Here is a 12,765-nt window from a genome sequence, read left to right as displayed (position 1 = left end):
CGCCATTTTGTGTTCGTTACTGAAATCCGAAAATTTCCTTTGTCGTATCAAATTTGGAACAGCATTTGATACAAAACGACTACTTTAGTAAAATAAATACCAAACTTTTTTTTGATGACATGAACGGATTGATTGTTAAAATAGTGACAAAAACAGAAAATAAGCTTGAAAATGTAACACCGTAATAATTACTCAACAAAAAGTGAATTTCGGGCAAAAACAGGCAAGGTTACGCCCAACTGAAAAGTTATTGCGGAACAAATCAATAACATAATGTGTTATTGTTATCCGACTGTTAACAATACACAATAAACAATAAACAATAAACAATAAACAATAAACAATAAACAATAAACAATAAACAATAAACAATAAACAATAAACAATAAACAATAAACAATAAACAATAAACAATAAACAATAAACAATAAACAATAAACAATAAGGTCGCTCATCTGTTATATTTTTTAAAAAGAAGTGCGTTACGTAATAAATGAACGTTCCCTTAAGTGAGCGTCATCAATAAATCGAAATACCATGTTTTCTAGCAGCTAAATCAGTAAAATAGTACCTGAGCAATTCTCTTCGAAATAGGCCGATTTCGACCATTTTTATTTTTTGTATTTTTCGATTTGGATCAAACTTTGAGTGGGCCATCCCTATCACCAAGGAAGCCATTTATGGTACACCCATACAAATCTCCATACAATTTTGGCAGCTTTTCTGACATAAACTGCCGTTCTACGCATAATTGTCCCATGTCAGTTTTGGACGATTTTGACTTTATGACATTTTTAAGTTTAGTTTGATGTGTACTTTAAGAAAAACACATAAAATCTAGTACTTTGTTCGCAAACTCATTAAAAACAACACCAAGTCTGTTTGTCCCATCGTTAAACTTCTACGCATAATTGTCCCACCAAGTATTTTCTTACACGGAATCATCAGTTTTACTTAGCATTATGTTTTGTTTACCAGTTGTATAGCAAGATAATCACAAATAAGGGAGATAACCTGCTAACTGGGGCGATTTGGGACATATAGGGCGAACAGGAACCCACGGGACAATTATGCGTAGAAACACAGAAATCGATCGAATAATTTCAATCGCGTTTTTCTCAGTTGCACTTTTTTGAACATGGGACAATTATGCGTAGAACGGCAGTAAAGGTACACGGAAAAATTTTGTTGATTTTTTTATTTACTTTTCCCACAAAATATCAATTTTTTTATTTGTTTTTGGGGACAAAACCCCGCATCTTTTGAGCCATTCAGAAGTATGGACGAGTTATGATTTTATTTAAAATAGTGATTTTTGTAATAAGTTGAAATCCTGTACATACAATTTGTTGACATAATTTTTCATATAAAATCGAATTTGCAATCGAAAAGTATTTCAAAATATGTTTGATGCAACGTTATATAGCCCTTCAAAATTAAAATTTTCCGAGGAATTAAGGTTTTTTGACTTTTAAAACAGTGTCCATTCCTGAAATAGTAGTTTATGTAACAAGTTGCAAAAAGAGGATTTTTTCAGCACGAGTCGTACATTTATCCAACGAGGTTCACCGAGTTGGATAAATACGAAGAGTGCTGAAAAAATCAAGTTTTGCAACGAGTTCCATACAACATTTTTTGCAATTCCAAAAAACTCACACTGAGTGAAATTTTAAGTAAAATTTTCATGCATTTTGTCAGTAAATCGTTTAAATCAAAAAAATGTTGGAAAGTGTTACTTTTCGAAACAAGTGCTGAAAAGTTCAACTTTTCAGCACCCATTTGAGTGCTGAAAAGTAGAACTTTTCAGCATTTATTTTGAAAAGTGTTGCTATTCGATTCTGTTGTTTTTGGTACAGAAAAGTAGGCTATTTCGTCATTCAACAATGACAGAAAAAGTGAGTAGTTTCACGACGGAATTGCAAAAATATATATTTCGAAACGTTCAAAAAATTTCCTAAGTCTAAGAATCATTGAAGATTGGACCTCGGTTTGCTGAGATTTAGCGGATAAAAGAAAAAGAACAGGAAAATCGAAGTTTTTTAAGTCTCACCTAAACAACCCTTTATTTTCTAATGCCGATTTCTCAGTAACTAATGGTCCGATTTTCAATGTTAAAATATGAATCATTCGTGAAATTGTGTGACCTTTTCTAAAACTTACTTTGACATTTTTTAATCAAGACTAACATTTTGAAAAGACCAAACATTCAATATAACGCCATTCAATATTACGCCCGAAGTATTGTTTTCGTGAATTTTCATGACGTTACAACGCAAGGACATTTAAAGCCTTCGAACACCTATGGATACTCTGCTGATGAGTTGAATAATTTCCTGAACTGTACCAAACTCAAGCCTTGGTTCACCGGTTGCGTCGAAGCGATCAAGACCGGAACTACCCTTGCTACAAAACAAGCCTATCTTACTACAAGAACCATGCGTCTCCATATTTTTTTCTTCAATAAGTAACATTTCAAGGAATAGCATGGTGCTTGACGAAAGTCGTACCAATGATTGCTTAAGTTGAACTGTATTTTGTATGGTTGTATTTTTAGATGGAAATAACACAAAATTCATGAAAAACAACGTAAAAGGGCCGAAGCCGAAGTGTAAACAAAGAGTCTATCCTGATCACGTCAGTTGATGTTTACATTAGGAACGAGCAGGATATACTATTTGTTTACACTTCGACTTCGGCCCTACAATATTTTGCTAGAATTAACGGAGGATTACAGCAACAGTAAATAAAATGAGACATGTTTGAGGAAACGCCTTTTAATTTTTTACACCATATTCCAACAAATGATAAGGAAACAACCACTATAAAAGTTATCTTAAACAATCAATAATGTTACTTGTATCTGCTTTTCAAATACGCTGAGTGTCTAAACGAAACTCTACACATAGGAAAATGCTGCCTAACTCGCTCCTGGTACTGCACCTTAATGCTCTCATCCTCCTCACTATCGCTTTCCTCTTGCTCCACCCCGTTTATTTCTACATCACAGTTTTGGAAATAGCACTCGTCCAGGTACAGCTCATTAAGCCCCGGAAAGAGCCTTGCAGCGGCCTTCAATGTACCCATGGTTAGCTTGCCGTTGGTGAAGACCAGCTTGCGCACGCCAGCCATCTTCGGACAGTACTGCCAGAGCCGCTCGTTCAACTCGACGTTGTCCACCCGAATCGATTGCAGCTTGGTCAGCCGGTCCAGGTGGCGGAAGGCCGTGTTGACCAGCCTGGCGTTCAAACATATCCGCAGATGTTCCAGATTCGGGAGGTTGTTGCAGATTTTGTACAGGATTTTGTGATTTTTGCTCGTCTCAACGGTTATTTTAAGCTTTTTGAGTCCGGCTAGCCCTTCGTCGAACACGATTTGCGACTTGTTGTACACCAGCGAAAGTTCTTCCAGGTAGGGCAGGCACAGGCGGGTCAGGATGTGGGGAGTCTCCGGCGGGCCAAGGATCTCACAGCGACGCATTTTGAAGATCTGTGTGGTAATCCATTATTTTCAGATTTGGGGTTGTTAAAAAAGAATCAACTTACCTTTAAACGGGGCAGCGCCTGCAGCTTCTCCAGCTGCTCTGCGTTAAAGTGCAACCAGTCCAGCTTAAAATCCTCCAGCTGGGATTGACCAAACTTGGCGAATGCCGCCGCCATCCGGTAGAACAACATGTGGCTTTCACAGCGAAAGTATTTCAACCTTGGCATACTTTTGACGAATTCCACATCGAGATAGGCGTCAGCGTAGTGCTGATCCTGAAGTAGGGCATAACGCTCCTGCTCGTCCTGATCGCCATCTATCTGCAACCGGAGATGCGTTAGGGAGGGGAATTTCAGGGCAAAAAAGTCCTTGATGAGGCCGGGGTTGTCGAGCTGCAGGTCGACAAACGCGAGTTGGCTGGCGTACGAGGTGACGAAAGGCAGGCTGAAGATGGTCATGGAACTCAATCTGAGGCTGGTTAGGGAGGGGGTGATGACGGTGAAGTTGTTCATCTGCTGGTCGAAAAATAGCTTCAACTTTCGTATCCGGTCGTGACGAAGCACCCATGACGTATGGTCTCTCATGATTGGGCCGTATACGCGATTGCCCTTGATATCAAGAATGAGTTCTGTTAGATTCTTGAACTGTTCAATGCGGTCTTCGAGGATGTAACGACATCCGGCGAACGTACTGCTCAACTCGAGGCTTTCCAGGTTCAACTCCTGACTAAACAACAGCTCACCAATGTAGTGCTCTGGCGAAGGTTCGAACAAGTACTTGAACTCAACCACGTTAATCTTGCGAAAGTTCTCCTCGCTGTTCTCTTCTTCGTCTTCGTCTGTATCATCATCCTCGTCGTCCTCATCGTAACCGACCCAGTTATAGTCTAACGCTTCGTCCCACTGGGTGATCAGCAGGTTCCGGCAATGGATTAAGGCACTCTTTTCCTGCTCGGTAGGCGGGTCCACGAAAGTTTTGTGGATTCGCATCTGCAACTTGCTCTGGAATCTGGCGCCCTTCAGGATATTGTACCATCGGCGGCAAACCTGGGAGGCCTCTTTCCAACTTCTAGGCTCGAGTAAGTCCAGAATGTGGGACAGAACCTCCGGTGAAAGGTCGTTAATGTCTACCATCGCGGGAAGGCACTTCTGTTAATGTTCCTATAACACCAAGTTCAAAGAGCATTAGTTGACTACGCAATTGCCACCTACAATTTATTCAGCAAACCTTTGCCTTCGTTGTAAAAATTGTCGATATTAAAACAGCTTTACACTAATCAGAATTTCACAAGATTTTTAAATTGTGACTCATTGTCTGCCTTTCGTGCTGAAAACTAAGTTGTGAATGATAGCGTGAAGGGTGCAGTGAAATGAAAACATCTGATGCAATTGCTATCATTAGTAGTTTTGTTTGTTGAGTACTCGACGCCACAGAGAGCGTCGGCATTGCACCTTTTTTAGTTTTGTACACATTTATATAGTATTCAACTACAGTCATCCCACAAATTCGGAACACTTTTGTGATAATTTGTCAATAGCATACCAAATGCATATTTTCTGTCGACCCTACTATTTTTAGGACCTTTATTTGGACATTATCTCGCTATTTCACTAGTAAAAGTAGTACTTTTCAAACAAAAAACTGCATCTCAAGACTATTTTATTCAGAGCAGCAAAATACTTCCTCCAAATCGCCTGTTCCATAATTGTGGGATGTTATTGTGCCTCTCACAATCGTGGAACATCTGAATTTAACTGATATTTTCACAAAAAAGTTATCAAACCATTCATAAAACATAACTAAGCTTGACTTTAATTGATTTCAGTGCGTGAAGTTATTATTTTGTAACAATTATGTACTCATGGAGAGAACCAAAGTTTGTTTACATACGTAAGAAAAAAGTGTTCCAAATTTGCGGATTTCAAGGGTCAAAGTTTTTCTTCAAAAACTTGATATAAAAGTTGAAATTTGCAGTTGTTCGATACAGCATTCGAAAGAACGCAAGAAAAGCTTTCAAATGAAAGGTTCAAGCTAATCATTAAGTTCAATTATCGATTTGCCATGATTTTTTGAACATTGACCGATCTGTAAACTGTTCCGAATATGAGGGATGGCTGTACAACTACTTCAATAGAAAATGACACATTCTGCCGTTAGGTTTTACGCCGACTCGATTTGGAGGTTAGAAAGGAGTGCACTGTTTACATGGACTTAGCACAGTTCGATGCGGTCGTCGATTTTGTTCGGGGAAATTCGTCGACAATCGACGAAGACCATGTAAACAGTGCACACAAGCTGTCAAATGACGTCACGGTGTAAAACCTAATGGCGTTACAACAGTTTGACGATGTTTTTGCCTTTCTTACTAAAGAAAGGTATTTATAACACGGACGAACGGACATGACACCAGGAACAAATTTTCTTCAAATTTCTGAAGCAAACTATCACTTGCGCCATCTACATTCAAGTTGTCGAAGTAGCATCGCGCGATTACGCATGATTTCTCAAAATGTCTTATGCAATAATTAATTAAAACATTTAGCATTGGTATGGTGCTAGTAACAGTTATTTTGACATTAAGTTTGTCTTTATGATTCTATGTAATTTATCATGGATACTAAAATTGCCAAATAATTGTTAGAAATTGTATTTTTAATATAAATTCATACGACAATTTCAAAAAAATGCCCATGAAATAGCATCATCAGCTGGCTTTGTTTACGTTTTAAACCACGTGGCGCGAAGATTTTGACATAAGCGAACTCGCTTGTGCAGGTTTTTGCCAAGAAGAAGTAAAAGAAAACCTGCTTCACTTTTTGAAACCCAGTTTCATGTCCGTTCGTCCGTGTTTATAAGTTTTACTTTATGGCTGGACGTCATTTTCATGTTCGTAAATATGACGATTCAGCATGAATTTTAGTCGGAAAAATCGCCAAAAGATCACACTGCATCGATTTTCGACGCTCTATCGATTCACCTTGACAGAACTCGTCCATCTCCAACCCTCGAATTTTGAGAAAATAAATTCCGTGGAGATCGAGTGATGTTCGTGTGTGGTAAAATTTTGCCAAATTTTGTGTCGCGTCGTTCTCAGCTCCCCTGAATCCGATTTTGATTCTTCTGAATGCAGATGAAAGCTAGTGTGCTGAACCTGGGCGAGTTGCCGCTCAAATTTCGAAATATCCATCTGTTTTCGGATGTGGTCAGACTTTTCAACAAAATCCACAGTTTCCAAATGAAAATATGGTAAATTTTTTTCATTTTCAAATCTGTTATTTATCCCAAAAATTGCATTTTTCGAGCTCTACAACCTCCCAAATGTTCATCCAGATTCATAATATGGTTCTGGAGTTAGAGCCGTTTGATTAACCTACCATAAGAAAAAAAAATCCCTAAAAAAAGGTAAAAGCCCACCTGGTGACCTTCGCCAACATTTTTGTTTCTAATTTTATCCGAAATTTCTTTCTACATTCATAGTACAGACCATGAGTGAGCATCTGAAACAAATTTTACATCGATCGGCAATCCCGAACAATTTTTAGAACGGTTTACTTTTTGCATTTCTTACTAAAGAAAGGTAAAGGTTTTACTTTAAGGCTGGACGTCATTTTCATCTTCGTAATTAAGACGATACAGATATTAAGCGATACGGAAAAATCACCAAAAAATCACACTGCATTGATTTTCGACGCTTCGACGCCAAGTCACCAAGTTGTCAAGTTGAGCTTCGAATACTGGCACGAGAATGCTAGCGCATATATGTTTTGGCTCGACTTATACTCGTTTGTAGTTGTTGTCTACCGATGTTTCCAATTTGTTTCCCGTGTGCTCCTAAAATCGCCTTTAAGTAGGCTTCATTTTGTCGTGATTTCGTAAGTTTATTTAACAGAGTTTATTGGATTCCAATAGGAGCTTTCTAAGCTTTATATCGTTTTCAAAATTTCCAATGCTCGCGACGGCAATGGCTATCTACCTAAGGTATTGCGATTGAGTGTGTAGTGGTGCGGTTGTAAAAAAAAGCTATCTCTGACTCTCTCACTTTCGTAGATGCTGAATGGCAAGCTTCCCTGCACTATGCGGCACACGCGGTTAACTTGTTCCTCGGTTTTGCTTTGCGCCTGCTTTGTTCGGTTTTTGGGCTCGTACCAAAACTAGAAAACCAAAACCGCGGTGTGCGTCGTCACTGGCGCATGGGAAGCTTGCCATGCTTGCGTTTGTCTTAACGTGAAGACTTCCATCATTGTCATGATTTTTCATTCATAGATATAAATTTTGCGTCGCTTTCAATATTTTGACAAAATTCCTTCAACAAGTTGTTTAGAATAGTGCTCTACACATTTTGGTAACGATTATCCCATTCCTTGTAAAGCTACGGAAATCGTCATTAATCAATGATTGCCAACTAGGACGTCAATGACTGTGCCACAAAATTATATAAATTTTGAAGCACATTTGATTTAGATCAATAATTCTTTCAGTGGCTTCAAGAAGTCAACAACCGGCACATGCTGAATCCTTTTGGTGCTGAAATTCTCTAAATTGAATTTAATACAGAATATTTTATAGTGATGATCAATTTTCTTCGAAAATACCCTGTGCTTACACCCCACAAGCACCAGGAACCTAAAAATGTGTTAGTAGGATAGGGTGTTTGGTCAGGATTCACCATAGAACAGGGGTGCCCAAAGGTTTTTAATGGCGGGCCAAATTTGAAGCTCACATGAGCTTCCGGGCAAAATGTGAATTATTTTTTTATTTAAATAAAACTAAATTGCTTCATCATGATCTATAAAACTGAAAAATAAATTTATTATCCTTTTTTAATTTCATGATTTTTTTTTACATTTATGGCATTTAAATATAAGAGAACAACAAATTGCAATTTTCAACCGTTTTGTTTAGAAAAGTTTCTAATCAATTGGTTTAAATTTATAAGAATCAACAAAACCAAATAAAATCTGAAAAATATTATCCATAAACTTTTCATTGCCTCACCAAACATTAAAATCAGGTTAGGCCGCTGACAATATGTTTGTAAGATGTTAATTACCACTATCTTGTCAATCCCAATTTCATTAATATAGTTAAAATGGAAATAAGGTGCTGAATTGAATGCGCTTGTATTTAGATTAAACTAACTAAATAAACGAAAATATTTTTTCAAGTTTATGTCCCTCGACGGGGGGTCGAGGAGGGGGCAAAAAAATACAAAAATATATAAATTTAAATAACTGGCCATGGCATTCAAATTTTAGGAAAAAAAGTGTTTTAAAATGCATTTTACTCCTACGCAATCATTAGTATTGCAACCATTAGTTTTCAAAATATCAAAGTATTGACGATCTTTTTATTTTCAGCCGAAAAAAACTTTGTGCGATCCCAACACACAGGGAGCGTTCTTTTATTACGTAACGCAGTTGGGGGAAGGGGGGGTCGGAGGCCGTGTTACTACAAAATTTTTAAAATTTGTGTGGAAATTTTGTTACAAGGTCGGGGGGAGGGGGTCTAAAAGTCCGATTTTTCGCGTTACGTAATAAAAGAACGCTCCCATAAGAGAACGGGGCGCTATTGCTTTAAAATTAGTATGAAATACCTATTTTATCAGTTTTCTTCTTTAGAAAAATTTGAACGTTTATTACTTGTTTCCAAAAATGTTTGATGTAAATTTTGAGGAATTTACAATTTTCAATCTCATTTAAACTTTCAATGATAAAGATTTTTCAAAAAAGCTTTTAAACCAAACTAAATTAAAAAAAATCACTTTACAGACGGATCAAAGGGCCATGTGAGATGGTCTTTCAATTTGAGTCCGCAGGCCACAAAATATCACCTCGCGGGCCACGTTTGGCCCGCGGGCCATACTTTAGTCACCCCTGTCCTAAGGTGTCTTGATAAGGTCCAGTTTGTGACGATACACTACCTTCCCTTTACTAAGCAGACGAATACAGAAGGGAAACGCTCACCAGTTGTGTTGGTCCGAGCCAGGATTTGAACCCCGATCTACCGCTTGGGAGGCGAAAGCGTTACCACTGGGCTACGTGGCTCGGTTAATTACAGATGAATAGTGCATCAATAAAAAGAACATTCAAGGAGGTCAGGAATGCAGTATCAACCGCATTAATGCGTACAATACTCCAGCAATCATCGTACATCGGGAATTACGATGTCGTAGAGGGTCGGGCCCATTGGCGATGCACTTCGGTTTTCACGTTTTATGATGGGTATTTTCACGGAAAAGTAAAACAACCTCAGCTAACATAACTTTAAACAATCAACAATATATTCATCTTCTCTTCAAGAACATTGTACGGTAAAGTGAAACCCTACACTTTGGAAAATACTGCCTCACACGCTCCTCGTACTGCGTCTGAATAACGTCGTCATCATCGTCCTTTTCATCTTCACTCCCGCTGTCCTCCTCATCGCTTTCATCCCTCTCTTTATCACAGCCTTGGAAATAGCACTCCTCGAGGTGCAGCACGTTCAGCGCTGGAAACAGTCGCGCAAGAGCCGTCACGGTACCCATGGTTAGATTTCCATTGGTGAGAACCAGCTTGCGCACGCCGGCCATCTCCGGACAGTACTGCCAGAGTCGCTCGGTCAGCTCCACGTTGTCTACCCGGATCGACCGGAGCTTGGTCAGCCGGTTCAGGTAGCGGAAGGCCGTGTTGACCAGCTTGGTGTTCAAAATCAGCCGGAGGTACTCGAGATTGGGGAGATTGTTGCAGATTTTGTAGAGGATTTTGTGATTTCTGCTTGACCAAACGGTCATTTTGAGCGTTTTGAGTCCAGCCAGCCCTTTGTCGAACACGATGTGCGACTCGTTGTACACCAGTGAGAGCTCCTGCAGGTGGGGCAGGTACAATCGAGGAAGAATGCGAGGAGTTTCCGGTGGTGGGAGAGCTTCACTGCGGTGCATTTTGAAGGTCTGAAAATAATTGAAGTTAGATCTTTTTATTTTAGTTTACGTTAATTCAACTCACCTTTAATCGCGGCAACTCCTGCAGCATCACCAGCTGCACCGCGTCAAAATGCATCGAGTCCAGCTTAACCTCCTCCAGCTGGGGGTGGCCAAACCTGGCGAGAGCCGACGCCATTCGGTAGAACAGCAAGTGGCTTTCACAGCGAAAGCGCTTCAACTTTGGCATATTTTTGACGAACTGCTCGTCGAGATAGATGTCGGCGTGGCGATGCTGAAGATGAGCGTAACGCACCTGCAAGTCCCGATCGTCGTCCATTCGCAAACGAAGATTCGTGAGGGAGGGGAATTTGAGAGCGAGCAGGTCGTTGACCAGTTCGGAGTATTCAAGATGGATGTCGACGCGCTGGAGTTGGTTCGCGTACTGGGAGATGATGGGCATGCTGAAGATTGTGAAGGGGCGCACCTCAAGACTGGTTAACGCAGGGGTAACAACGCTAAAGTTGTTCATTCGCTGGGCAAACGATAGCTTGAGCTTCCGTAACCGGTCGTGGCGAAGCACCCAGAAGGTGTGGTCCATTGAGATTGGGTTGGATTTGCGACCCTCATCAATTTCGAGGGATAGTTCTGTGAGATTTTGGAGTTGTTGAAGACGATCTTCGAGGATGTGCCGACAGCCGGCGAACGTGCTGCACAACTCCAGGCTCTCCAGGTTCAACTCTTGGCTGAACAGTAACTCACCAGCGTTGAGCTCCGGCGAGGGCTGGTACAAGTACTTAAACTCGACCACATCTATGTTACGGAAGCTCTCCACACTATTTGCCTCCTCGTCTTCGTCTTCTTCGTCGTACCATTCAAAGTCGTATGATTCGTCCCACTGGGTGATCAGCAGGTTCCGGCAATGGGTTAAGGCACACTTTTCCTGCTCCGTTGGTGGATCTACGAAGGTGCTGTTGATTCTCATCAGAATCTGGCGCTGGAATCGGGCACCCTGCAGGATGTTGTACCATCGGCGGCAAACCTGGCTGGCTAACTTCCAATCTTCTGGCTCGAGAAAGCCCAGAATGTGGGATAGAACCTCCGTTGGAAGGCAGTTGATGTCCTCCATCGTGGGAAGGCACTCCTGTTTTTGGATTATAAATGAACATTTAAATTTCTTGTACTTTAAATATAAAGTACTCCTTAAAACAAAGTATGGTTTCAAAGAACTCCTTTCAACTAAAGCATTAGCCAAAATGTTATATCGATAGATATTAGATATTCAAAAAAATGCTATAAATTTGAACTTTTTTTTCACCAAAATCCCCTTATCGCCTCCTTCTTTGGAAGTCCGTCGTCGAGGTTTGAAGTATTCGAGTTGATAGTTCAATTATTGTACATCACTTTCCAATAAACTACAACTCCTGAGAAAACTCAGGGAAATTCCTGTTGCACCACTAAGTGCAAATAAAAAGCGTATGAATCATTCGCAGAATTCCAAAAATAAAATCTCTTCTAATAACTCACAATTTCACTACGCAATACTCACGCTTTACACCCTTTTTTCACAGCACTCAAGTCCTTGTCTGTCTCTTTCACCCACCAAAAGGATAAATGCCAAAATTGAAACAACTCTAAACAAATCAGAACTTCACAGGATTCGGTATAAACGTGACTCACGTTCGAGCACGGTCTACCTGCGTCTCGAGTGGCGATCTGAGTTGTGAATGAAAATGTATTGAAAACATCTGATGAAGTTGATGTCATCAGTAAAGTTTAGCAATGTTGACGCCAATGAACAACACCAGCATGGGAGAGCGTTTTCAATGATGACAGTTACGATGCGAGCAAAGTATGCTGCGAGAAAAGGTACGGAACGTTGGTGGGTGTGGCTGTGGTGGTGCTGGTTTTAGGAGAGAAAAACAATGTGCTTCATGTGCGTTTTTATTCCTCTTTGCTTTTTTATAGAGCTATCTAAGCCCGATCTCACGCACACTAGCTTACCATTTGTTTTTGTTGGCGACCACAAATTTTAACCTAAAAATCCATCGTGTACGTACACGCAATACATGCGCACGTAGATAACTCTATGCGTGCGTGTGTGTGTGTGCAACCAACCAAACGGGACCACGCGGTCGCTTCTTACAAATTGAGTTGTTTCCATGTATTTTTTTAGATCTACATTCTATACATGCAAATAACTCGCATAGGCATTTGGAAGATGTTAGCTCTGCCGAGCTTCGGTGACCCATTTCTACGCTGGCTAGCCGAGCGCGAGGTCCCTCAGCTTTTATCGACAAGCCCCGCCCTGAAGAACGTTTGCACCAATCGGGTTCAAACGTTATTTAGAACTTCCGAACCCTTGTCAAATGGACAAGGACCCAGCG

At 40.2% G+C, this 12,765-nt stretch overlaps 2 protein-coding genes across 2 annotated transcripts; both read right to left on the bottom strand.

The window, feature by feature from the left end:
- Positions 1 to 2,653: 2,653 nt before the first annotated feature.
- Positions 2,654 to 4,894, bottom strand: LOC120431032 (uncharacterized). Its single transcript, XM_039596184.2, has 3 exons — positions 4,708 to 4,894; positions 3,543 to 4,640; positions 2,654 to 3,486 (listed from the first exon to the last, which is right to left on the bottom strand). The coding sequence occupies exons 2-3, from the start codon at positions 4,611 to 4,613 to the stop codon at positions 2,851 to 2,853; spliced, it is 1,707 nt and encodes a 568-aa protein (XP_039452118.1). The 5' UTR covers positions 4,614 to 4,640; positions 4,708 to 4,894; the 3' UTR covers positions 2,654 to 2,850.
- A 4,839-nt stretch (positions 4,895 to 9,733) lies between these two features.
- On the bottom strand, positions 9,734 to 12,175 carry LOC120431031 (uncharacterized). The gene is made up of 3 exons (XM_039596183.2): positions 11,928 to 12,175; positions 10,464 to 11,522; positions 9,734 to 10,408 (listed from the first exon to the last, which is right to left on the bottom strand). Exons 2-3 carry the CDS (start codon positions 11,505 to 11,507, stop codon positions 9,764 to 9,766), a joined length of 1,689 nt encoding a protein of 562 aa, XP_039452117.1. The 5' UTR covers positions 11,508 to 11,522; positions 11,928 to 12,175; the 3' UTR covers positions 9,734 to 9,763.
- Positions 12,176 to 12,765: the final 590 nt, after the last annotated feature.

The sequence above is a fragment of the Culex pipiens genome, chromosome 2 (assembly GCF_016801865.2).
Source record: "Culex pipiens pallens isolate TS chromosome 2, TS_CPP_V2, whole genome shotgun sequence".
Taxonomy (NCBI): domain Eukaryota; kingdom Metazoa; phylum Arthropoda; class Insecta; order Diptera; family Culicidae; genus Culex; species Culex pipiens.
Note: the sequence above shows the minus strand (reverse complement) of the source record. Positions and strands in the feature narration are given on the sequence as shown.

Bases quoted from the DNA above. Each gene is read 5' to 3' on its own strand.
- LOC120431032 (XM_039596184.2), bottom strand. From the start codon at position 4,613: ATGGTAGACATTAACGACCTTTCACCGGAGGTTCTGTCCCACATTCTG. The intron at 3,487-3,542 runs GTAAGTTGATTC...ATTACCACACAG, and splicing joins AGGCGCTGCCCCGTTTAAAG to ATCTTCAAAATGCGTCGCTG.
- LOC120431031 (XM_039596183.2), bottom strand. From the start codon at position 11,507: ATGGAGGACATCAACTGCCTTCCAACGGAGGTTCTATCCCACATTCTG. The intron at 10,409-10,463 runs GTGAGTTGAATT...AATTATTTTCAG, and splicing joins AGGAGTTGCCGCGATTAAAG to ACCTTCAAAATGCACCGCAG.